Raw genomic sequence first — 24,471 nt, forward strand, 5'->3', positions numbered from 1 at the left:
CGTCAGCCTTCATAACCATGAGCCAGTTCCTTACAATTATCTCTTTATACACAGACATACACACACACACACATACTCTATCAGTTCTGTTTCTCTGGAGAAGGCTCACTAGTACAGTCATGGAAATGGACTCATACAACACTTGTCCTTTTATGTCTGGCTTATTTCAGTCTGCCACATGCCCCATGACCCATTGTGGGGTGTGGCCTATTTCATTTAACATAATGTGTTCAAGGTTCATCTATATGGTAGCATGTATCAGAGATAAACCCTTTTAAAAAATGGGAATGTCTTCTGGAATATAGATTATCTATATCCTGGTCCACCAGAAGTGGAAGTCTAACGCAGTGTTGGAGGACCAGGGAATTCCTCCTGGAGATGGTGTTTATCTGAGACTTAAAGAATCAGCCAAGAAAAAGGAGTTCTTCACCCCCTGCTTCTCGCCATCATCCTGGATGACATCAACATCCATAGGATAATCAACTTTTGGCTCTCCTCTCCTCTTTCCTGGGATTGTACATCCTTGCTTGGAGTCACCGTGTCCTCCCCAAATGCCTTTCATGGTGTCCTATTACTACAGGTACTCAATAAAATATGTCCTCAAAGTTTGATCCTATATCAACCTTGTTATGTTTCTAAATGTCCAGCCCTAGGAGAGATTTTGGGCCTCTCCCATGAGACCGGCATACCTTTACTTGGCCATTCTGAAGAACAAGAGTCCAGCTGCGGCCATCCTGACTGCCGGCGATGAGGAACTCCTTCACATACATGTCGGTGAGGAGAGACCTCACCCCCTGCGTGATGACTCCTGTGACTTTCATTGTCTTCTGGAAGTCCACTTGCAGCCACTCTTTTGGATTATTTGCCTGGGGAAAGTCAGTTAGACTAGTAACCTATTGGTTAGTATTTGCTCCCGAAATCCCCACATCCTTTCTTCCCTACCATGTCAGAGCGGGCATCACTCTGCATTTTTTAAAAATATTTTATTTATTTATTTGACAGACAGAGATCACAAGGAGGCAGAGAGGCAGGCAGAGAGAGAGGAAGGGAAGCAGGCTCCCCGCTGAGCAGAGCGCCTGATGCGGGGCTCGATCCCAGGACCCCGGGATCATGACCTGAGCCACCCAGGCGCCCCCTCACTCTGCATTTTAACAGTCTCTTTGTCAGTCTCCCTTCTTAGACTCTAAGCAACCTTACTGCTGCAATTTTTCATGATTCGTCCCTGTGCCCTCAGGGTCTGCCATTTAATAGGAGCCCAGTAAGTGTTTGCTGAGTGAATATACAGGCCCTATACAGAAGGACTTATAAGAGCTATTCAGGGACTGAAAAATCACAAATTCAGTGGTTCTGGGAAAACAACTGTGCCCAGCAAACTGTACATAATGGCCACTTTCCTTTGAGGCACCAAGAAACATGCGAAGAGTGCCTGTTGTTGATACGGGTCTGCCAGACGGACTTCGGCTACCACGGTTCCATCACAGACATCAGCCCAGTATCGCTAGAGATTCTGCAGCCCGGAGGCTCAGTTAGGGATCACTTCCCCCAACAAATGCTGTGCGGATTTCCCCCCCACCCCCAGACACAACCACCCTGGCACCTTTGGGAACAATCAGGTGACAGAAATGCCTTTAAAGAAACAGTCAAGGACCTGTTCTGTTCTTTCCCAACCTGCACCCCTCCTCTGCGTCAGTTAGATGGCAGATCTGCCACCTCTTACCTGAGGCCTCCAGGCGTTAGCTCTCCCCTGCAGGTGTAGTCGGGCTTGGGATGGAGACCAAGTGGCGAACATGCTATTCAGGTAGGATGAGGCAGTAATCTGGGCATCTGCTATGGCTTTATTCTCCATTCCCAGTGGCATGCTGCAACCTCAGAGAATCGGAAGGACTGTAGTCGTCAGAAGATGCCTGCATCCACTAACGCTCCAGGGCGACCATCATCAGGACATCACTTCCCAGGCATTAATTTCTGCATTGATTCTGTTACTGTTAGCCTAACAAGCCCCTCATTTCTGAGTCAGCTCTTCCCAGGTCTGTCTGAACCCTAGGCTCACAGTGACCAAGTCCTCGGTTTGGTCAGGACTGCACTGGTTTTGGCATTAACTGTTTTGTGTCCCGGGAAACCCCCCTACTCTTGAGAATGCCAGGACAGTGACTCATCCTCCCCGGGGTTGGGAGAGGGGAGGATCCATGATGGCTTGGCACTTACTATTTAAATCACAGCCCATAAGCTCCATGCGAAGAGTGCTGCGGATGCTGTAATGTGTTGGGTGCAAACGGATGTATCGAGCAATGATTGGAGGGTTAAAAATATTGTGTTTTATCCCGGATGAATCCACATTGCCAAAGAAGACCTGTAGGGAGGGATTAGCACAGGTACATGGGAAGTGGAGACAGTACAAAGCAATTCCTCCCAATCACATCTTCCTTCTAATTTTGCTTTGCATGTTTCTTAACAGCATTCAACACTCAAGTAAAACCCTTCTGGCTACACAGGATGTTAGAGTGGAATACAAGAAGGAGAGAAACCCCTGGAAGAAGTCAGGGCCGGTGAAGTGCTCTTCTGCTCTGGGGTCCTGTAAAAGGCTCAGCAAAGTTGAAGAAGTCATTTAGGGCTCTGCTAACCCAGCAGTCTGAACATCACCTGGGAGCAGTTAGAAATCCTGCATCTGGGCTCTGTTCCATGTCTACTGAATCAGAAGGCAAAGTTTGAGATGCACTAGCTCAGGGCAGAGTCAGCACCCTGCCCCACAGCCTCTGAGCAACCTTCCAGGAATGTGGTGTGTGTGTGTGTGTTTATGCATGAACTGTCAGGCTTTAATTAATAATTCATTGTATATGAATTCTTGAGACACATGTTAACATCCAACATGTGGGGTTTAAGACCTTGACAGGTCTAGGTTCCAGAGGAAAGTGCATGGCACATTTAAAGGAAAAGGAACACAGTTTGAGAAACATGATAGCGATGCCTATTCAAACGGCTTAGATTTAAACCATGGCATACAGTATAACGAAACTTGAAAATTATCTTTTGCAAAACATTTGCGATTTGTATCTGCTTGAATATACTAAAACAGGAATTAATGTGTCTGTTATATAATCACACATCAGAGTTATAGTATTATGGGGAATTTTCTAAGAAATTGTTTGCTGGGGCACCTGGGTGGCTCAGGTGGGTAAGTGTCTACCTTCAGCTCAGATCATGATCATAGAATCCTGGGATCGAGCCCCACAATGGGCTCCTTATTCAGTAGGGAATCTGCTTCTTCCTCTCACTCTGCCCCCCCACTCATTCTCTCTCTCTAATAATAATAAAAAAATCTCTAAAAGAAGAATATGGGGGCACCTGGATGGCTCAGTGGGTTAAAGTCTTTACCCTTGGCTTGGGTCATGATCCCAGAGTCCTGGGATCAAGCCCCGCGTTAGGCTCTCTGCTCAGCAGGGAGCCTGCTTCCCCCTCTCTTTGCCTGTCTCTCTGCCTACTTGTGACCTCTGTCTGTCAAATAAATATATAAAATCTTTCAAAAAAAAAAGGAGTTCATTTTCATGTATGCTGTGAGGTTTAGGGTAATAAGAGACATCGGGAACAAGACAAGAATGTCTGCTTTCACTGTTTCTATTCAAGATTGTAATAGAAATCCTAGCCGGAGCAATGACACAAGAAAAAGAAATAAAAGGCATCTATATTGGAAAGGTAAAAGGAAAACTATCTCTATTGTCAGATGACATAATCTTATATATAAAAAATCCTAAATATAGAAAGCAAATAAAGTTAGTAAGTGATTTCAATAAAATAGCAAGATATGAGATCAACACACAAAAATCAGTTGTGTCTCTATATAGGAGCAATGAAAAAATCTAAAATGAAATTGACAATTCTATTTTTTAAAGATTTAATTTATTTGACAGAAAGAGAGAGAGAGATAGAGGGAGCCTGTGAGTGAGGAGCAGCATGGAGGAGGGGCAGAGGGAGAAGCAGGCTCCCCACTAAGCAGGGAGTCTGATGTAGGACATGATTTCAGGACCCTGAGACCTGGCCTGAGGTGAAGGCAGATGCTTAAGCCACTGAGTCAACAAGGCATCCTCAACAATTCTATTTAAAATAGCATCAAATGGAATTAAATACACAGGAATAAATTTAGTCAAGGAGGTGCAAGATTTGTGCACTGAAAATTACAAATCATTGCTGAAAGAAATTAAAGAGGACGTAAATAAACTGAAAGTCATCCTGCCTCAGTAAACCGAACAGGTAATATTGGTAAGATGTCCGTAATCCCCAAGGCAATACAGAGATTGAATACAACCCGTATCAAAATCTCAAAGCGTTGTTTCGCAGAAATGTTAGAGCCAATCGTAAATGCATGTGTCCCTGCGAGGGACTCAGATAGCCAAAACCACCTCCAAAGTCGGAGGACTCGCGCTTTCCAATTTCAAAACGTATTTCTGAGCTCCAGCGAGCGATCCCACAAAGTGTGGTACTGACACAAGGGTAGACATATAGGTCAACGATGAGGAGCTTAGAGTGAGAAACAAACCCACGGGTTTATGAATAGTTGGTACCGAACAAGGGTGCCCAGGCCATTCAATGTAGGAATGAGCAATGTCTTCCAGGTGTGGTGCTGGGAAAACGGAGTATCCGCAGACACGAGAAAGAATGCGGAGTCCAGGGTAAAACCGAAATTGAACCCCCCAGATGGCTCACAAGCCTGAATGTAAACAGGCAACTACGGAACCCTTGGTATAAAACACAGCTGTAAAACCCGGTGGCTTTGGTTAGGCGAGGTTTCTTAAATACGGTGGCAGCCAAAGCACAGCCACAAAAAAAGGAGGAGGAGGAACAGAAGAGGAAGAAGGAGGGAGGAGGAGGAGGAGGAGGAGGAGGAGGGGTGGGCGGAGGGGGAGGAGCGGGAGGAGAAAAGCAAAGGATAAGTCGTACCCCAACCAAAGCACAACTATTTGTGCACCAAAGGGCTCTGTCTAGAAACTGTCTGTTTCTAGAAACTATTACACAAGAGTTTCTTAAATGCGGTAGGAAAGGCATAGGCACACAAGAAGCAGGAGGAGGAGGGGGCAGGGAGGAGGAAGAGGAGGAGGAGGGGGAGGAGGACTTGGGGAGGGGGAGAAGGAGGAACAGTGTAGGCCGGGAAAGGCCGGAAACCCCTGCCCCAGGACGGCAGAAGCCTTTGCCAGGCACCTAGGCGACAAGGGCGTCTTCTTCCGGACGCCCAAAGAACCCTTTGAACTCAGCCACAAAGAGGCGGACAGAGCCGGGCCGAGCACGGAGCCGACAGACGTTCCTCCGAAGCGCGTGTGCAAGCGTCCAGGAGGCCCATGGACAGCCGCTGCCCATCGTTGGCCATTAGGGACGTGCACGTCCAAAGCCCTGGGAGGGGCGCCTGGGTGGCTCGGCGGGAGGAGCGTCTGGACTCTGGACCTCGGCTCAGGCCAGGCCTGTTCTCTGGGCTGCGAGACCCAGGCCCGCGTCAGGCTCCACGGTGGGCTCTGCGCCGGGCATGGAGCCTGCTTCAGCTTCTCCCCGTCTCTGTCGCCCTCTGCCCCTCCTCCGCTCCCTCTCTAAAAGGGCGGGCGGGGGGGGGCGAGGTTGCCGTGAGATGCCACTTCGCCCCCCAGTAGGACGGCTCTTCTAGGCCCCAGAAAGACCAACCAAGCGGGAAATGACCAGTCTGGGCGAGGATGTGGAAGAACTGGGACCCTGGCCCACTGCTCCTGGGATGGGGGAGTGGTCCGGCTGCGGCGGGAGCCACCCCGGTGGCTCCTCGGGAAGGTAGCCAGGGAATGACCCTAGGACCCCGCGAGCCCGCTCCTAGCTCCACAGGGCACGGCACGGGAAACGGGAGCTCAGACAGAACCGTGTAGGCGACCGTCCACTGCGGCGCAGTTCCCATGGGCCCGGAGGTGGACATCACCGCCAGGCCTGTCCCCTGAGCACCGGAGTCCACGACTCGTGGTCTCTCCGTGCTGTGGCCTCCTGTCCACAGCCATCAGAAGACACCAAGGGGGGGAGGGAGGGGGGTGCCGTGGGGAGCGTCTGCCCGCCAGCTGCGGGGCTTCTTTTGGGGGCGGGGCCCACGCTGTGGAGCGAGATAGGGGTGACGGTCACCCCACACGTCGAGGGTCTGCTTGGGGCCACGAGGTCCTCCCCCGTCTGGGGTCTCTTGGGTAGGACGTCCCAGTGGGGCGGAAGGTGAGCCTCCATCTCCTCCGCAAGGCATCATGGGGGGCCGTGGGGGGGGAGGGGCTGGGGGGGCAGGCTCCCACGAGATAGGGGTGACGGTCGCCTCTCACGTCGAGGGTCTGCTTGGGGCCACGAGGTCCTCCCCCGTCTGGGGTCTCTTGGGTAGGACGTCCCAGTGGGGCGGAAGGAGAGCCTCCATCTCCTCCGCGAGGCGTCGTGGGCGGCCGTGGCGGGGGGAGGGGCTGGGGGGGCAGGCTCCCGCGAGATAGGGGTGACGGTCGCCTCTCACGTCGAGGGTCTGCTTGGGGCCACGAGGTCCTCCCCCGTCTGGGGTCTCTTGGGTAGGACGTTCCAGTCGGGCGGAAGGTGACCTCCATCTCCTCCGCAAGGCATCATGGGGGGCCGTGGGTGGGGGAGGGGCTGGGGGGGCAGGCTCCCACGAGATAGGGGTGACGGTCGCCTCTCACGTCGAGGGTCTGCTTGGGGCCACGAGGTCCTCCCCCGTCTGGGGTCTCTTGGGTAGGACGTCCCAGTGGGGCGGAAGGAGAGCCTCCATCTCCTCCGCGAGGCATCATGGGGGGCCGTGGGGGGGAGGGGCTGGGGAGGCAGGCTCCCACGAGATAGGGGTGACGGTCGCCCCTCACGTCGAGGGTCTGCTTGGGGCCACGAGGTCCTCCCCCGTCTGGGGTCTCTTGGGTAGGACGTCCCAGTGGGGCGGAAGGTGACCTCCATCTCCTCCGCAAGGCATCATGGGGGGCCGTGGGTGGGGGAGGGGCTGGGGGGGCAGGCTCCCACTCGCGCCATTTCTCGGCGGGCCCGAGCTCCCGGCAGGGGCCGATGGGAAAGCGGTGACCTCACCGGATCTACGTGTCCCGAAGTGTGTGGCCCCGGACCAATGACGGGGGTCGGTCCGTGGTCGCTAGGAGACGGCGGCGTAAGGGCCCGAGTCACGAGTCCCAACTGGGTGGTTGGAGAAGTTGGGACCCGCTGAGCCCCGCTGAGCCCCGCCGAGCCCGGCTGAGCCCCTCCGAGCCCCGCTGAACATCGCCGATCTCCGCCGAGCGCCGCCGAAGCCGCTGAGCCTCGCCGAAGCCGCTGAGCCCCGCCGAGCCCCGCGAAGCCGCTGAGCCCCGCCGAGCCCCGCGAAGCCGCTGAGCCCCGCCGAGCCCCGCCGAAGCCGCTGAGCCCCGCCGAGCCCGCCGAGCCCCGCCGAACTCCGCAGAGCACCGCCCACCTAGGCCCGTCGCCGAGCCCGAGCGCAGCCGAGGCCCAGCATGCCGGCCAAGAGGAGCCGTCGAGGGTCGTCCGGAGGCCAGAGGCAGGCCCGCTCCCGCACCGCCCGAGCCGAGCTGTCGTTCTCCGTGAGCCACGTGGAGCGCCTCCTGCGCGAGGGCCGCTACGCCCGGCGCCTGGGCTCGTCCGCGCCGGTCTTCCTAGCGGCCATCATCCAGTACCTGACGGCCACCGTCCTGGAGCTGGCGGGCAACGAGGCCCGGAACTGCGGCAGGACGCGCATCACCCCGGAGCTCGTGGACATGGCGGTCCACAACAACGCGCTGCTCAGCCGCTTCTTCGAGTCCACCACCATCTCCCAGGTGGCCCCGCCCCACGACTAGCTGCCGCCCCACGCCACCCGGGCGCTCGGCCCGCCCGCCCCAGCCGGGCCTGCTCACCGCTGCGGCGGCCCGGGGCGGGCTGGGGCCTCGGGCCCAGTGCCTCGAAGTCCCCACAAGGGGCTCAAGAAACCCGTGTGTCCAAGCAATAAAAGCCACGGAAAGAAACCTGCGCGCCTGTGTGTGTTTTCGCGCGTGCGGGCGCTTCGGTCACTCGGTGGGCCACGTGCTTCGGGGATGTCCCCCGAAGGACAGACCCCCAGGCAGGGTGTGGCTGGGGAGTGGGGGGGTTCGGTAGAGCCGTTTCTCTCAGGGACGGTGCACGGGGGTGGCTCCGGGTGGGACACGGCGGATGGGGGTGGGGGGGGGCACCACAAAGCCTTTGCTCTCAGGGACGGTGCACGGGTGTGGCCCCGGGTGGGACAGGCTGGATGGGGGTGCGGGGGGGGGGCGCTGGCGCCCCCGAGACCCCCACATGAGTGCTGACCAAGCCAGAGCCCGGAACCATCCCGGGAAGGACGGGGTTCCTGGGGCCGCAGCTCAAGACCAGGACCGCGGCGTCGTGGAGGGGACAACGTGCCAGGGCGACCCCCCGGGGATGGACTGTCGGCGTGGACTCTGGTAGGGCAGGGGCTTGGTCCGGAAGGTTGAGGAGGGACGGTGCAGGGGTGACGGGCGGGGAGGGGGTGGGTTGGCCACCGCGAAACGTGCAGACTTGGCGGGGTGGACACACTTGGGGCGGCGGGCGGGGAGCAGGGACTCGGCCCTCGCGAACCATGCGGATTTGACCTTAGGGCCACGTGGCGCCGCGGCTTGAGTTCTGCTCCGCTTCCGTTTAGGGACGCTAGGGGACGCCTGTACTAGCAAGCCGGGCCAGCAGGCTGTCGCCTGGCAACAGCCGGCCCCTGGCCAGGCCCCGCCCCAGGACTGACGATTTGCATAGACAACCCCCCGCCCCACCGTGAGGCCTCTGGCCGCCGATCCCGCGCTTTTCCTAGCGCCGGCGCGGCAGGGCGCGCGCGCACGCGCGGTAGTGCGGCCTCTTCCCCGCCCCCACACCCCCCGCCTCACCTCCACCGAGCGAGCGGGTCGGAAGGCACGTCGTCTCCAGGCGCCGCCGCGCCCCACCGACTGCGTCAGAGAGCAGGCGACGAACATGGCGGCGTCCGCAGCCGGCCTGGGCGGCGGCGCGGGCCCCGGGCCCGAGGCTGGGGACTTCCTGGCCCGCTACCGCCAGGTGTCCAACAAGCTGAAGAAGCGGTTCCTGCGGAAGCCGAACGTGGCGGAGGCGGGCGAGCAGTTTGGCCAGTTGGGCCGCGAGCTGCGTGCCCAGGAGTGCCTGCCCTACGCGGCCTGGTGCCAGCTGGCCGTGGCGCGCTGCCAGCAGGCGCTCTTCCACGGGCCCGGGGAGGCGCTGGCGCTGACCGAGGCCGCCCGACTCTTTCTGCGGCAGGAGCGCGACGCGCGCCAGCGGCTCGTCTGCCCGGCCGCCTACGGGGAGCCGCTGCAGGCCGCAGCCAGCGCTCTGGGCGCCGCCGTGCGCCTGCACCTCGAGCTGGGCCAGCCGGCCGCCGCCGCCGCCCTCTGCCTCGAGCTGGCCGCCGCCCTGCGCGACCTGGGCCAGCCGGCCGCCGCCGCCGGCCACTTCCAGCGCGCCGCCCAGCTGCAGCTCCCGCAGCTGCCCCTGGCCGCGCTGCAGGCGCTCGGCGACGCCGCCTCCTGCCAGCTGCTGGCGCGCGACTACAACGGCGCCCTGGCTCTCTTCACGCGCATGCAGCGCCTGGCGCGGGAGCACGGCAGCCACCCGGTGCAGCCGCCGCCGCCGCCGCCGCCCCCGCCCCCGCCGCCGCCGCCGCCGCCGCCCCCGGGGCAGCAAGCGGGCCCCGGCGCCGTCCCGGCGGTGCCCGCCGCGCTGCTCCCTCCCAGCGCCGCCTCCGCGCCCGGCGCTTCCTCTCCCGCCACGCTCGGAGCCTTCGCGGACGTGTTGGTCCGCTGCGAGGTGTCCCGCGTGCTGCTGCTGCTGCTCCTGCAACCGCCGCCCGCCAAGCTGCTGCCGGAGCATGCCCACACCCTGGAGAAGTACTCCTGGGAGGCTTTCGACAGCCATGGGCAGGAGAGCGGGGGCCAGCTTCCCGAGGAGCTGTTCCTGCTGCTCCAGTCCTTGGTCATGGCTACCCACGAAAAGGACACGGAAGCCGTCAAGTCGCTGCAGGTGGAGATGTGGCCGCTCTTGACTGCTGAGCAGAATCACCTCCTTCACCTCGTCCTGCAAGAAGCCGTCTCGCCCTCGGGACAGGGCATCTGATGAATCACTTCGACCAAGTGACTTTGGGCTCGTGGCAGAACTTCGTGCATCTGCCCTGGCCTTTGGGCCGAGGGGCGGGGCGGGGGGTGCGGGCGGGCGGCGGGGAAGGGAAGGGGGTCCGAATAAAAGACAGGAATCCTCGCAGTTGTGCCTTGCTCTTATTCCGCTTGCCTCCTGAGGCGTTAAGTTGACTACAAGTTACCTGTGGTCCCAGAACTTACTGCCGAGACGGTGGGAGGGAAACCACATGATAGGATCCATGGAGGACATGGCTCTCTTCCCCCAGACTGCCCACAGACAAATAAGAACCCCCTGGGGCGCCTGGGTGGCTCAGTTGCTTAGGCGACTGCCTTCGGATCGGGTCATGATCCCGGGATCGAGTCCTGGGATCGAGCCCCGCGTCCGGCTCCCACTTCTGCCGGGAGTCTGCTTCGCCCTCTGACCTTCTCCCCTCTCATGCGCGCACGCTCTCTCTCTCGCTCAAGCAAATAAACAAAATCTTTACCAAAAAACCAACCAACCAACAAACAAACCTCCCAAACCAAAAACAAGCGAGAACCCCCTTTATCCCTTACCTCTTCTTCCACCTGACGCCCCGCCCCCTACATCTTTGTTGCAAAGTGAGGACTGGATTTTGCCCAGCGCCCAGTACGTAAGCTATAGGATTTTTTTTTTTTTAATCGTGATTTGATTTCTTAGCACAGATCAGTGTCAATCCAAGTGGCCAACCAAGTTCTTTGTTTCGTCCGCCCTACACCTATTCGTCGGGATGATTTGACGACCTAAGCTGTTGTGGCTACGGCCCCAGGTCCATAAGAAAGCCCTTCGGATGCTTCTAGCGTGGGGTTTAGCTTTCCTTCCATCTGTAACATGGGAACAGCTTCTCCACATAATCAGGAAGCAGAAAGGAGAAAAACAGGTGGCTGTCTTTCAGGTCCATGAGCTAGTCATCCCTTTGACACAGACAGTGTGCCTAGTCCTCAGGCTGTGCCAGGCCAGGAGTCTACAGAGACCCTCTGCCACGTGGACCTCTCAGCTGCAAGGCCGCTGGGTCCCGTGCAAGGGGCAGGGGCGCGTTCTAACACAGGTGGGCCCGATGTGCCTTGGAATTCACCGTTCCGGTTCTAGGTTCTAGCCCCAGAGGTATGCCTAGCCCACGGGACGACTTTTATTTGTAGTAGGGATCTCTCTGCAACTCTGCCTTAACACAAATGTGTAAAATCAGCATGGTTCTTTCGTATCGCGTGGTCGTGCCTATGCCTGACCTCGTCTTTGTTTCCCAAGAGCAGGACAGCAACCCGTTTCAAAGTACTACATTTACAAAGATTCTTGGTCCGCATGTTACATGCAAATGTTACAAACTGGGTGTTTTTAAATTCAATCTTTTCCTCTTTGCAGTTGTGAGAGTGATCATGAGAACTCTTCAGAATATAATCTCCCTCTCCAGTCATTCAGCTTTGGGAAAATGCATCCTCTAGGCTGAAGCTGTATACAGTACTAATCTTTTGGGGTGCCATCTAAGGGCACGGTTTGGCAGATTTCTGTTTTGCCTTCAGTGTGTGTGTTTGGTGGGGGAGGTGGATATGTTGAGGGTTGTTACCATGCCTTAAGTGCCTCAAAATGGGTGGGACTTTCAGGGTAACCTTTACTACCTCTAGTTCAACAATGTGGAAGCAATAGGTAAGGGAATACAAGAGAGGCCCATCTGAGACAGAATCAGCTACCATTCCCATGCTGTCACTTGGCTGCCTGGAAGGGTCTTTCGGAGCCCTAGAAGCCTAGTCTAACTTACTGCAAAAGTGGGTAGGGTGTTAGAAACATGAAAAGAGGCTCAACATCATTCATCATCAGGGAAATGCAAGTCAGAACCACAATTAGATATCCCCTCACTGTCAGAAAGGCTAAAATCAGAAACACAGGAAACAAGTGTTGGCGAGAATGTGGAGAAAAAGGGACCCTCTTGCACAGTTGGTAGAATGTCCTCTGGTGTAGCTGCTGTGGAAAACACTATGGAGATTCCTCAGAAAGTTAAAAATAGAGCTACCATCTGGTCAAGTAATTCCACTACTGGGTATTTACCCAACGAAAATGAAAACACTAATTCAAATTGATATATGCACCCCTATGTTTATTGCATTATTTACAACAGCCAAATTATGGAAGCAGCCCAAATACCCATCCATGGATGAGTGGATAAAGAAGACACACAGATTGGAATATTTCTGAACCATAAGAAAGAAATCTTGCCATTTGCAACATGGATGTATCTAGAAGTTATAATGCTATATGAAATAAGTCAGAGAAAGACAGTATATGATTTCCCTCCCGTGGAGTTTAAGAAACAAAGGATTTGAAAGAAAAAAGAAGAGACAAACTAAAAACCACAATCCTAAATAGAGAAAACAAACTGATGGTTACCAGAGGGGAGGTAGGTGTGGGGATGGGTGAACTGGGTGATGGGGATTAAAACTTACAGTGGTGAGCCCTGTGAGTAATGTACAGAGTTGTTGAGTCACTACACTGTACACCTGAAACTAATATAACACTGTTCATTATTTATACTGGAATTAAAAAAGAAAGTAGTTTAAAAAAAGTGGTTAGGGTGCATGGTCCTTTCCGGTTTTGCTTTTTCTTAGTATACACCTCTCACCCTGGGCTACAGGCCTGGCCAGCTGCTTTACTGTCTTATTGATGAGGGAGCAGAAGGCATGCTGAGGACAAAGCACAAGCTAAGACCCTGCAGGCAGGGAGCCTGGTGGGTTCCCTAGAGGAGGGAAAGGTGTGACATTCCTCAGGCACTCCTGGCTGCCCAAGAGCAAAGGAAGAGGAAAAATAAATGAGTAACTGATAGAGAGCATAGTCATGCACGACATGAATCTCCCATCAGTTTTGCAACTGTCTAAATGACTCATAAGAATAAAAGCAATCTTGGGGCACCTGGGTGGCTCAGTGGGTGAAGTGTCTGCCTTCAGCTCAGGTCATGATCCCACGGTCCTGGAATAGAGCATCTGGCTCCCTGCTCAGTGGGGAACCTGCTTCTCCCTCTGCCTGCCACTGCCCCTGCTTGCGTGCTCTCTCTCTCTCTCTCTCTCTCTCTCAAATACATAAATAAATAAATAAAGTACTTAAAATAAAAAATGAAAAAAAAAGCAATCTCATATATAGCCAGAACCTCTAGAAACCTATTGACTCAATTCCCTGGGACCCTCATGTCACCCTCCTCTTCACAGAATAGAAAATCTTACATTATCTGTCATTCCTCACAATGGCAGTGCAGGTCTTTCAGCCCAAAGGTTCTGTCCCTGTGCTATAATAAAAAAAAATACCCTTTTCTGCACTTAAAAAGTCTCAAGAATTCTTTCTTGGCCATAGGCTACTGAACTGCACTTCAAACTACATCATTATGACAAGAACGTTTAGGAGTTATGATATGTAACTGTGAAAGCATTTGGATTTGGGCTTAAGGAAAAGCCTCCTTAGGCCTTGGGTCTAAACTCCCTGTATTGAGGAGGTGGGGTGGGTGGGATTACCAGAGAGCTTGGTGTTGGGAATACCAGTATAATTCTAGAAAACATGAAGGTTGTTTTTCATTTTCCATTGGCTCATTTACAGATGTCCCTCAGAAACTTCACAGCATAGACAGCTGGGACAAGGCCAGATTTCAGCGATTTTCACAGACTTTGACAAAATCACTTGCTAATTATCAACTTAATGTCAAAACAACACTGATTTCTAAAATGACCCCAAAATAAGTATTTATAAAGCACATTAAAAAGTTTTCTTTTTAACCTGAAAACCAGAGGGAAAGAGCCACATCACTGAAATGTTCACTGATAAGTCAAAATTAACATTTACATTATAGACTATTGAGGATGGGGGCAGTGAAGCAGTGGTCCTTAAACGTTCCCCCTCCCTCTTTATGTGGGACATCTGTGATGAGAAATATTGCCAATGAAACATATTCTGTATGTGAACGAAACAGAGATATAAGAACATTTGAGGACCACTACACTGGAAGTTGACGACTAAGACTGAAGTGTCCACGTTGGGCAAACTCTGCAATGGAAGTGGTCTGGTTAATGGTAACTGCCTAGGTGTTCCTCGTGTCATCAGACTAATCTTCAGCTAGCCCTGACAGTCTGCAAACTATTTCTGTAAAGGACCAGATGGAAATATTTTAGTCTTTTCAGGCCACAAGTGATCTCTATTGCATAATCTTTGTTTTGCAACTTTAAACCTATAAAAACCATTCTTAACTCACAGTCCATAAGAAGCCGGTGGTAGTCCAAATCCATGGATGGGCTCTAGCTTTCCCATCCCTTTACTAGAACCTAGAACACAGCAGTTACTCAGTAGCTGTTTGTAAATGAATGACCTCCATGAGAGTAATTATTAACGCTTCTACTACATTGAATGAGAAAGACTGAAAATAAATGAACTAGTCATTAAACTCCAGGTTCCAGGAAACAAAAAATAAAACCAAAAGAAAGTAAAAGAATTTTTGAAGTTTTAAAGGGAAATTAATTAATTAGAACACAACCTCAGGGGTCCCTGGGTAGCTCAGTTGGTTAAGCACCCAACTCTTGGTTTCAACTCAGGTCATGATCTCGGGGTCATGGGATTGAGACCTATGTTGGATTCCACACTTAGCAGGGAGTCTGCTTGAAGATTCTCTTCCTCTGCCCCTGCCTGTACTACCTCTCAAATCAACAAATAAATTTTAAAAGCCTGTCCTTCCTGCTCATGTTCTCTCTCAAAACAATAAAAATAAAATCTTTAAAAAACCAACAGCTTCAAATCTGTGTTTGATTTTAAGACCAAGAGTTGATTCTTTGAAAATCCAATAGAATAGACAAACACTCACCCACTCTAGTGAAGGGAGAAAGAGAGAAATATGTGTGTATGTAGATAATGCTCTATGACACACGTGGGGAGACACAACTCGAATGTATACATTCACATTAGCAACGGGTAATAGAAAATGAGAATACTGATGCTCAGATAAGGAATGGAGAAGATAGCTAAACATCTAGCACTCAGAAAGACAAAGCTTAGTGGCATTTCTACCTAGCTTTGATTAAACGCATGATTACTACACTAATGAAGCCAGTCTAGACCTGCAAGTTAACAGGAAAAGATGGAAACTTTCCTAATGAAGCCAGTCTAGACCTGCAAGTTAACAGGAAAAGATGGAAACTTTCCTACTTTATTTTCAAGTTTAATATAACTCTCATGCCCAAACCTTGTAAATAGAGCTCCTGGAAGAGGTAAACCAATTTTACTGATTAGTATAGATGAAAAATTCTAAATAAAATGTAAGCAAAATGAATCCAGCTAATTTGTTAATGATCGGTACACTCTGAGTGTGATCCTACCAAAGATGACCTTCTATGATGTAAAGACTCCCATCAGACCTGATTTCAAACGGCTGATGGAATGTCATGGAATGCTACTAGACAGCCCCAGCAAAGCACTGGGAAATCTCTGGGAAAGCTACTCTCACTTTGTAAATGTGAGAAAAAGTGTTTGTTTAAAACTAACAGTGAACATTAAAGAGTAAAATATGGGATCCATTCACAGTGAAGTCAAGAAAACATAGGCTTCTTTGTTTTATACATGGGTCTGTGTGTGTGTGTGTGTGTGTGTGTTTCTGCATATTAATCACAAAAGCATTTAGAGTGACTGCTCTTTCCTGTTTACCAGGTCCTGCCAGCGTGAACCAGTATGGTATTCTGGGGGATGTCACGGTGTTTGGAGTCCCCAGGGGTCCACATTACAATAAAGAACAAGGGAGCAGGCATTGTCCAGAGACAGGAAAGGTAAAGGGAACGCTCCTGTTCCCACCTTGTAAATGCAAATCTATTCTGATTTTGCTTATCAATGGGAATGAAGGAAAAAGCATTCTCTAGGTCGGTTTTCCATCTGTACCAGGTGCCTCGGGCTATGCTAATTTGCTCCAGAGAAGAGACCGCAACTGGAATTGAAAAGTTCTTGTTATCACAGCTGACTACATTTGTGTGTCTATCATTTCTCCATGACTCATCTGTCTCTTAAAGTGGCTGAACAGGGGCTCTCAGGAGGTTAGAGCCTGGCTGGTGAAGAAACTATTCCCGGTGCAGTCACTGAATGTGCAGAGTCACTTTTCTGTGCAGAGAAAAGATGACTGCCTCAGAGACTGGTGGTTCTCAGCCTCATCCAGGTGTCAGATCTCCACTTCTTTCCACCAGTAACCCTCCTCACCTTAGCGTAACAGACCTGATGGGCTGGGCCATTTAATTGTCACTGCAAGTCTGCGGTTCATAGATTCAGCCCTTAGACCTGGTCTTAAGTCTAAGTATCTGTCTATAAGCACAGGATACAGAAGACTCCTCTAGAACACCATGGACGTGTCCTGATTCTCCATATACGTTCATGTATGTTCATGTATATTCATGTATGTTCATGGGTGTTCTTGTGCATACTGTGTAATTTATTTTCCCCTATGTATGCCATAAAAAGAAGGGCTATAACAGGTTGACAGGTCACTCTACAATCAGCTGATGCCATAGTTCTCACCACAGTGACTAAATGCGTCTGTCAGTTGAGTCTCCCATTGTCTTTCTCACCATCTGTAACTCATCCCATAGTATTGCCGGTGATGCTCTGAGAAACTGTGATACCACCACATGCAATCTTCTCCCCGAGGAAGGAAATCACACCTGTATTCCTTGAATATATTAGCAACATAATCCAGAATTCCATTCTGAAGGTATTTCCTTAGGGCTGATTCTGGCATTAATTACTGTATAAGACAGAGTTTGAACAAGAAATAAGGAACTACTCCAGTTATAATAATTTGAGAGAAGTTTGATAAAGGTACCCAGTATTGCCATCCCTAGGCCTGGTGGGAGGAGGACTGGGAGCAGAACCAGAGGGGGAGCAGAATCTTACAGGAGATTCTTCTAGTGCTTTATAAAAATGACCACAAATTCCTTACATTCCTCCCACTGAGAAGTGGGGTCTCTGTCCCTTTCCCTTGAATCTGGGTGGATGTGAAACCTTCATGCTGTGCGATGCTCAGACCTCATGGAAAGGCCATAAGGAATTGGCCTGGGACAGCCCCAGATGCTGTCCTGGCTAAGGCTGGTCTGCACCAACTACCAGACATGCCGGTGAAGATGCTTCTAGATGCTTCCAGCCCCCAGCTGAGGCCCTGGTTATTGCAGAGCACAACCAACGACCTCTACTGCACTAGAAGTCCTGACCCATAGAATCCCTGAACCAAAGAGAAGGGTTGTTTTTAGGACATTAGGTTTCGGGGTGGTTTGGTACTCAGTGATATTAACCGGACCAGGGAAAGAAAGTCACTCTGAAGGCAGCAGTGACCTTCAGTGGAGAGAAACAGCCAAACCCTCTACAAAGCAGGGTACCAGGAGAATAAATATCATATGTATATGATATCATATCATATAAATCAATATCAATATCATATATAAATAAATATAGTAAATAAATATATCAATAAATATCTCATATATATGATATATAAATATCATATATATATATATATATATATATATATATATTTTAAAGTAAACTCAATGCCCAATGTGGGGCTTGAACACACAGCCCCGCGATCAACTGAGCCAGACAGGTGCCCCAAGAATAAATGTTTTGATCTTACTCTACTTCCTTCCTCTGCTCTCTTGCCAGCACTTTCCAAAAGCTAGAGGATAAGGTAGCCTGCTGCTGTACTCCACACAGGTCAGACGGAAGACCAAGAAGCAAGGTACAGAAGCAGGACCGTGGATCTAATGGGCAACACAGGAGTTATCTTGCCCCAGGCCATCTGAGGACTTTGAACTTAATTCTGAAGAGAAGAGGAAGACACTGAAAGGTTTTAGGCAGGAGACTGATAAAATGATTACCCAAAAAAACGATGTGCAGCTTTTATCAGGGGAGAGACTAGAGCCAGAGACGACTAGTTAGGAATGTAGCGGAACAGATGCAGAGTGAGGTGAGGGGGACTCAGGCAACAGTGGCAGCTGAATAAATGCAGGAGAAGCCCTTCAAGAGGAATTACAAAGAAAGAACTGCTGGACTTGTGGACCTGCGCATCAGGAGGCATGAAATAAGGGAGGAGTAGACAATGATAATAACGTTTCAAGCCTGTTTAACTTAGGGTCTCGTGATCATTTCCCAAGGTTTCACCCATTCTTTTATGTGGAAGAGACAAATCTTCACGTCCATTCCTGGTTCTGCCCCCCTAAACTCAAGTCTTAAATCTCGTGCCTGCTGGAGTTCAACCTAATTTCCCTGCTATCATCTCAAACTCAAAATATCCATAAGTAAACTCATAATGTTATCAATCCACTCAGTCCTAACCACAGATTTCTGTCAACAGAACATCTCTTCATTTCTATTATCTATGAGATCTTTGGTGCTATTTTTTTAAACAAATTTTAAGGTTTTATTTATTTATTTGAGGCACAGAGATAGAGAGAGAGAGAGAGAATTAGCAGGGGGAGAGGCAAAAGCTGACTTCCCACCCAGCCAGGAACTTGATGTGGGGCTCCATCCCAGGGACCCCCGGATCAGGACCTGAGCTGAAGACAGACGCTCACCTGACTGAGCCCCAGGCACCCCTGGTGCTACTACTTTTCCTCCCTATGTCCATAATCACTCCTTTGCCCATAAGTTGAAATATCTTTTTTGGAATTAAGTTCGTAGAAGCTAGGAGTGTTTGTTCCATATCTGCAATCTTTGTCAAAAGCTCTTTAAAAGATTCGTGCATTGTCTTGGAAGAACTAATTACGTACCATTAAGGTCCCGGTAGAATTCCCTCGATAACTCTGCCACTTCTTTCCATCAAGACTATACATGATGATAAACTGAGAGATGTAGAGGCTGGAGAACTTCTGACGGGCACCCTGGGTCATGATGCTGTGAATAATCATTGGCACCAACAGATCCACCTGCCAGTTAAAACAACACTTTATTTTAAATGTGTGTACCACGTTCTGGAATTAATTATTGGCTTAAGAAGGGGCCACACCAATACAGATATGCTCAGTAGTACCTTGGATCTGTGTGAAGTGGTGAGATAAACAATGGGAACAAGAAGGAAAGGCGCTGAGTGGGCCCCCAGGCTACTTCCTGACAAAGCAGACCACTTTCAAGTCAATGTGCTACACACAGAGCCACATAAACCTAGTGCTCTGCCCACACTTCAGCCTCAGCCAAGTCAGAGCCCATTTCTTCTCTCCCCTCCCCAGGCCAGCCCCCTTCCTTATCAGCACTATAAACTGCTGTCCCTTCTTCACGTGTGAGTTCAGAAACTCTTTTCTGACTCACCCGACAAATTAAGTGCTGCTTTCTCTATGCTTCTGCTTCCCTTTGTGTACACAATCAAGCAGGAACAGGACAGAGAGCAGCAAGGTGTTCAGAAGCTACAGCATAGGGGGTATAGCTCAGTGGAAGAGCATTTGACTGCAGAAGCTACAGCACATCTCAGCCCATTACATGCTACGCCCAAATGAAGAAACTTCATTTTTGCTCATGGTGTTGTGGTGCAGACAATGGAAGTACCAGGTACACCAATTCTGTGGCTTGTTGAACTGACTTGTACTATGTCCTCATACAGTATGTGCGAGGTCTTTTTTTTTTTAATATTTTATTTATTTATTTGTCAGACAGAGATCAGAAGCAGGCAGAGAGGCAGGCAGAGAGAGAGAGAGGACGAAGCAGGCTCCCCGCTGAGCAGAGAGCCCGATGTGGGGCTTGATCCCAGGACCCTGATGTCATGACCTGAGCTGAAGGCAGAAGCTTAACCCACTAAGCCACCCAGGTGCCCCATGTGCGAGGTCTTTAATGAAGTCTTGCTAGTGTTTCCCACCTACATTTTATAACTGATGAATTCTTGGCAAAGTGCCAATCTAATCTACTTCATCTTCTTCTTGTGCCTTGACTACATTATGACTGGAATCTTGGAGCAATCTGGCCATCAGAAAGTCAACATTTTCACCTGTGTATGCAGCCATGTTTGACTGTGACAGCAAGACACATCTCTGCACAGGGAAGTAAGCAAAGTAGTGAGAGTCACTTCGTGTGCCAGCAGGAGCACTACAGCTGCGCTGCTCTGATGGCCTCCCTGGCTCCCTGGAGCCATTGCTTGCTTTTTGTTTTGTTTTGTTTTGTTTTGGTAAGTCACTATAATTCTTTATTTCTCTGGGGTATTTATTTTATAAAGTTACCAGAACAAGAAAACGTATACCTGGGCTTTAGTAGGACAGATGGTTAAAAAAAAAAAAAAAAAAAAAAAAAAGCTCCTTGAGAATGAGGAGATTTAATAGAGATTGGCTGATAATACAATTAGGTGGATTTGTAACTGGTTCAATTACCGTAAGCAAACTGTGGCCGTTAGTAGATGATTATCAACCTAAAGGGGGTTCTAGAAACATCAGAGTATAACAATTACAAATGAGGCCTCTGGACCCCAATGATCACGGTTTGAATTTTGGCTCAACCACTCATTGGCTGTATGACTTGGGGCAAGTGACTTTTCTTTGCTTCAGCTTTCTTATCTGAAATGAGGGTGACAGTAACAGTGTGGTGGATTTGTTAAAAATACTTGGACTTGTTTAAAGCACACAGTAAGGAAGCCCTGTCTTCTTCAATATATTTATCATGAATTAGCTAACGTATAAAAATGTTTACGGATCAAGCAGTAAATTCAGTGAAACTGGGAAGACTAAGAAATTCTTTGGGAGACAGAAGCTTGACAAGCTGGATCAAAGGGCCAAATCTACTGTGTGGGAACTGAACATGGTGTACGACTCGGGTTCTTCGGCTGGGCGTGGAAAAGGCACTCTATTTACTAGTCTCATTAGGTTGTAGACAATGAAGGACATATAATTCCCCAAATGGAAATGACAATGCTATCACAATAAATAAATCAATGGAACAACAGAGGCAGGACACACAAAGAGATGACAGTGTCCGCGACCCAGGGATATACGTAAGGTTGAAAGAAATGCGAGGTCAGAAAATGGGGTTGGGCAGCTTCCCAAGAAACAAAAATTCTCAGGAATTCGTGAGTAGTCAGTTCAAACTGAGTTGTAACTAGCAGTCTTTGGGCAGTGAGTACCAGAGGCGGGGGGCACACTTGGGCTCTAGAGGCAACTGACTGTCGCGGCGAGGCCTCATGTAGCAAGTCCCAGTATGTTCGCCCTTGAAGGGGTCAGAGCCATGAGTGAACCCATGTTCACTGGATAAAATCTTTGGATATGTTGGATGAAATATAATATATTATTAAAATGAATTTCACATGTTTCTTTTTAAATGTGGCTATTAGGAAATATAAAATTACACATGTGGTTTGCATTTGTGGTTCAGATTATAATTATCATATTGGACAGTGCTTCTCTAGAGGAAATGGGAAAACGAGAAAATTTGAAAGATCTAGTCATTTAGAAAAGAAACTGAGTAACCTTAAAGACAAAAAACAAGCAGAAGCCACTCTGTTCTTTCTCTGTCGGTTACCTGGAGTTTGATAAAAATAACTTTTGTTTTGAGCTTGCAAGAGGAATCATGACACGACTGAGTGTGATGCGCTTGCTAACCTTGATCCAGGAGAAGGGATCCTTGGTGCTCCAGGCATTGACTGACCCAGAATAATGAAGTCTGGCCAACTTTGGGGCCCACTGTCCTTTGCCCAAGAAAGGAAAAAGAGATTAGATTCAGCTGTGTTGGTCCTAGATACTTAGGAATAAAATTGCTTTCTCTTTTCTTTTAAGATTGTATTTATTTATTTGGGAGGTGCAGGAGTAGGGGAAATAGGGGTAGGGGAGGGGTAGACGGAGAGGGACAAGCAGACTTACAGGCACTCTATCCCAAGACCCTGAGATCATGACCTGAGCTGAAATCAAGAACCAGTTAACAGACTGGGCCACCCTGGTGCCCCTAAATTTGATCTCTTGAGAAAAGTTAAACGTAGCTGAGGAGAAGATAAAGGCAAAAAGCGCAGTAGTATTTAATTTTTTAAACTTAATAATTTTGTTTATTCTTAGCACCTCTAATTAGGTGGTACTGGAATGTATTACAAGTATTATAAAATGCTATCATTACTTCTTTATTACATAATGTATGTTCCTTCTAGAAAAGTTAGTTAATGAGAAATAAAACGTAAGTAAAAATGAAAGTTAAAAAAATCATCCTTTTGGGGCGCCTGGGTGGCTCAGTGGTCATGATCAGGTCAGATCATGATCTCAGGGTCCCAGAATCGAGCCCCGCATCAGGCTCTCTGCTCAGCGGGGAGCTTGCTTCCTCCTCTCTCTGCCTGCCTCTCTGCGTACTTGTGATCTCTCTCTCTCTGTGTCAAATAAATAAGTAGAATCTTTAAAAAAAATCATTCTTTTGCCTACAGACAAATAATATTATTTTGGTAAATAACTCTCAAGCTTCGTTTTCTTCTCCTTAAAGATTTTATCAATAGCCAAACTATGGAAAGAACCTAGATGTCTATGAACAGGTGAATGGATAAAGAAGATGTGGTATATATATATATATATATATATAACAGATTACCATGCAGTCATCAAAAGAAATGAAATCTTGCCATTTTCAATGATGTGGATGGAACTAGAGGGTATTGTGCTGAGCCAAATAAGTCAATCAGAGAAAGACAATTATCATATGATCTCTCTGATATGAGGAATTAGAGAAACAAGACAGAGGATCAGAGGGGAAAGGAGGAAAAAGAAACAAGATGAAACCAGAGAGGGAGACAGACCATAAGAGACTCTTAGTCTCAGGAAACAAACCGAGGGTTGCTGGAGTGGAGGGGTATAGGAGGGATAGTGTGGCTGGGTTATGGACATTGGGGAGGACATGTACTATGCTGAGTGCTGTGAACTATGTAAGCCTGATGATTCACAGACCTGCGCCCCTGAAACAAGTAATACATTTTATGTTAATAATAAATAAATAAATAAATAAATAAGAAGAGTAACTACTATAGGTCTGGGATTTATCTGCTAGAGAGAGAGTGAGCGAGAGTGCACAGGCAGGGGAAGGGGCAGAGGGAGAGCGAGAAGCAGACTCCCTGGATTCCAGGTTCTGGATTCCAAGACCCTGGGGTCATGACCTGAGCCAAGGGCAGATGCCTAACCAACTGAGCTACCCGGGTGTCTCATCAGGCCTTGTTTTCAAATGGCACTTTTTTCCCTCTAAAACAGGGTTGACAAACCTTCTTTTTAAACAGCCAGATAATAAATAATTTAGGCTCTGCCGATCATTTGGTTTCAGCTATTTAACTGTTGTGGTAGAGTGAAAGCAGCCACAGACAACTGTAGGTCAGTGGGGCTGGCTGTATGTGTCAGTACAAGATTCTAGGTATAGACGCTGAAATACAAATTTCACATAATTTTCACATGTCATGAGACATTCTTCTTCTTTTTCCCCCCAATCATTTAAAACTAGAAAAATAATTCTTAGTTTGAAGTCTACATAAAAACAAGTGGTGGTGCTGGGGGTTGGGAGAGGGTGGTGGGTTATGGACATTGGGGAGGGTATGTGTTATGGTGAGTGCTGTGAACTGTGTAAGCCTGAAAATTCACAGACCTGTACCCCTGGGGCTAATAATACATTATATGTTAATAAAAAATAAAAAAAAATAAATAATTGGTGGGCTGGATTTTGCCTTTAGGCCATAGTTTGCTTACTGTTGCTCTAAAACAGTATCTGGGAGTTGTCTACAGATCCTGCTCAAGCTTTCCTGTCGCTGCTCATAGCAGAGTGAAAACAATGGACTCAAGGGGAGCACCAGGGAATGCAGGTAGGACATGTAAGGAGGTGGTCATGAGGAGTGATAGTAGCTTGAACAGTGGCAATCAGAGGAGAGAAAATGGATTTAAGATGCACTTGTGGAGTAGACGTAATAGAAGGACGGAGATGGATGGGTTATCTAAATCCAACAGAAATGAAAAAGATACAGTCAGCCCAGTTCTTGGGAGACAAAATACTGGTATTTACCATATTGTCCTGAAGCTGTAATCTGAAAATCTCGGATGTATCCAGAAGCCATCCCCAGCGGAGTCTGACATTCTGAAATCAAAGGAGAGGGGCGTGACAGCTAGCGGTACATAAAATTCAGCCTTCACAAAGGCAAGCCAGTGAGAATGGGCGAATACCAAGCAATGGTCGATAGTTTCTATTGTTTACCATGTCATTTCATTCGCTCTAATAGAACCATCCACATTCTGCAGCTGCGGAACGAAGTAGACCAATGGTTCTCTGACTTGTTTATGGTTGAATCTTGAACTCTTCCAAGCCATATTTGTAAGTTATCTTTGGCAACCAAACCAAAATTCAGTTTCAAATTTT

At 49.4% G+C, this 24,471-nt stretch overlaps 3 protein-coding genes across 5 annotated transcripts in view; 2 read left to right on the plus strand and 1 right to left on the minus strand.

Moving 5' to 3' along the window:
• Nucleotides 1–24,471, minus strand: part of F8 (coagulation factor VIII) — a 110,654-nt gene that overhangs the window by 6,356 nt on the left and 79,827 nt on the right. For 2 of the 3 annotated variants that reach the window (XM_032330388.1, XM_032330387.1), the window contains exons 20-25: nucleotides 24,121–24,192; nucleotides 21,711–21,796; nucleotides 18,909–19,064; nucleotides 2,206–2,350; nucleotides 1,718–1,866; nucleotides 690–866 (exon numbers count right to left, since the gene is read on the minus strand). In XM_032330388.1, the coding sequence (XP_032186279.1) occupies nucleotides 690–866; nucleotides 1,718–1,866; nucleotides 2,206–2,350; nucleotides 18,909–19,064; nucleotides 21,711–21,796; nucleotides 24,121–24,192 (785 nt within the window). Of the gene's footprint in view, nucleotides 1–689; nucleotides 867–1,717; nucleotides 1,867–2,205; nucleotides 2,351–8,876; nucleotides 8,978–18,908; nucleotides 19,065–21,710; nucleotides 21,797–24,120; nucleotides 24,193–24,471 lie in introns of those variants that run through there. The other variant, XM_032330389.1, reaches the window with a different exon arrangement.
• On the plus strand, nucleotides 7,364–7,964 carry LOC116582711 (histone H2A-Bbd type 2/3). Its single transcript, XM_032330391.1, has one exon. The coding sequence runs from the start codon at nucleotides 7,467–7,469 to the stop codon at nucleotides 7,806–7,808; it is 342 nt and encodes a 113-aa protein (XP_032186282.1). The 5' UTR covers nucleotides 7,364–7,466; the 3' UTR covers nucleotides 7,809–7,964.
• F8A1 (coagulation factor VIII associated 1) lies at nucleotides 8,935–10,464 on the plus strand. Its single transcript, XM_032330390.1, has one exon. The coding sequence runs from the start codon at nucleotides 8,962–8,964 to the stop codon at nucleotides 10,108–10,110; it is 1,149 nt and encodes a 382-aa protein (XP_032186281.1). The 5' UTR covers nucleotides 8,935–8,961; the 3' UTR covers nucleotides 10,111–10,464.

This window comes from Mustela erminea, chromosome X (assembly GCF_009829155.1).
Source record: "Mustela erminea isolate mMusErm1 chromosome X, mMusErm1.Pri, whole genome shotgun sequence".
Taxonomy (NCBI): domain Eukaryota; kingdom Metazoa; phylum Chordata; class Mammalia; order Carnivora; family Mustelidae; genus Mustela; species Mustela erminea.

What these genes read in the sequence shown, in the direction of transcription:
- LOC116582711 (XM_032330391.1), top strand. Translation starts at nt 7,467, where the DNA reads ATGCCGGCCAAGAGGAGCCGTCGAGGGTCGTCCGGAGGCCAGAGGCAG.
- F8A1 (XM_032330390.1), top strand. Translation starts at nt 8,962, where the DNA reads ATGGCGGCGTCCGCAGCCGGCCTGGGCGGCGGCGCGGGCCCCGGGCCC.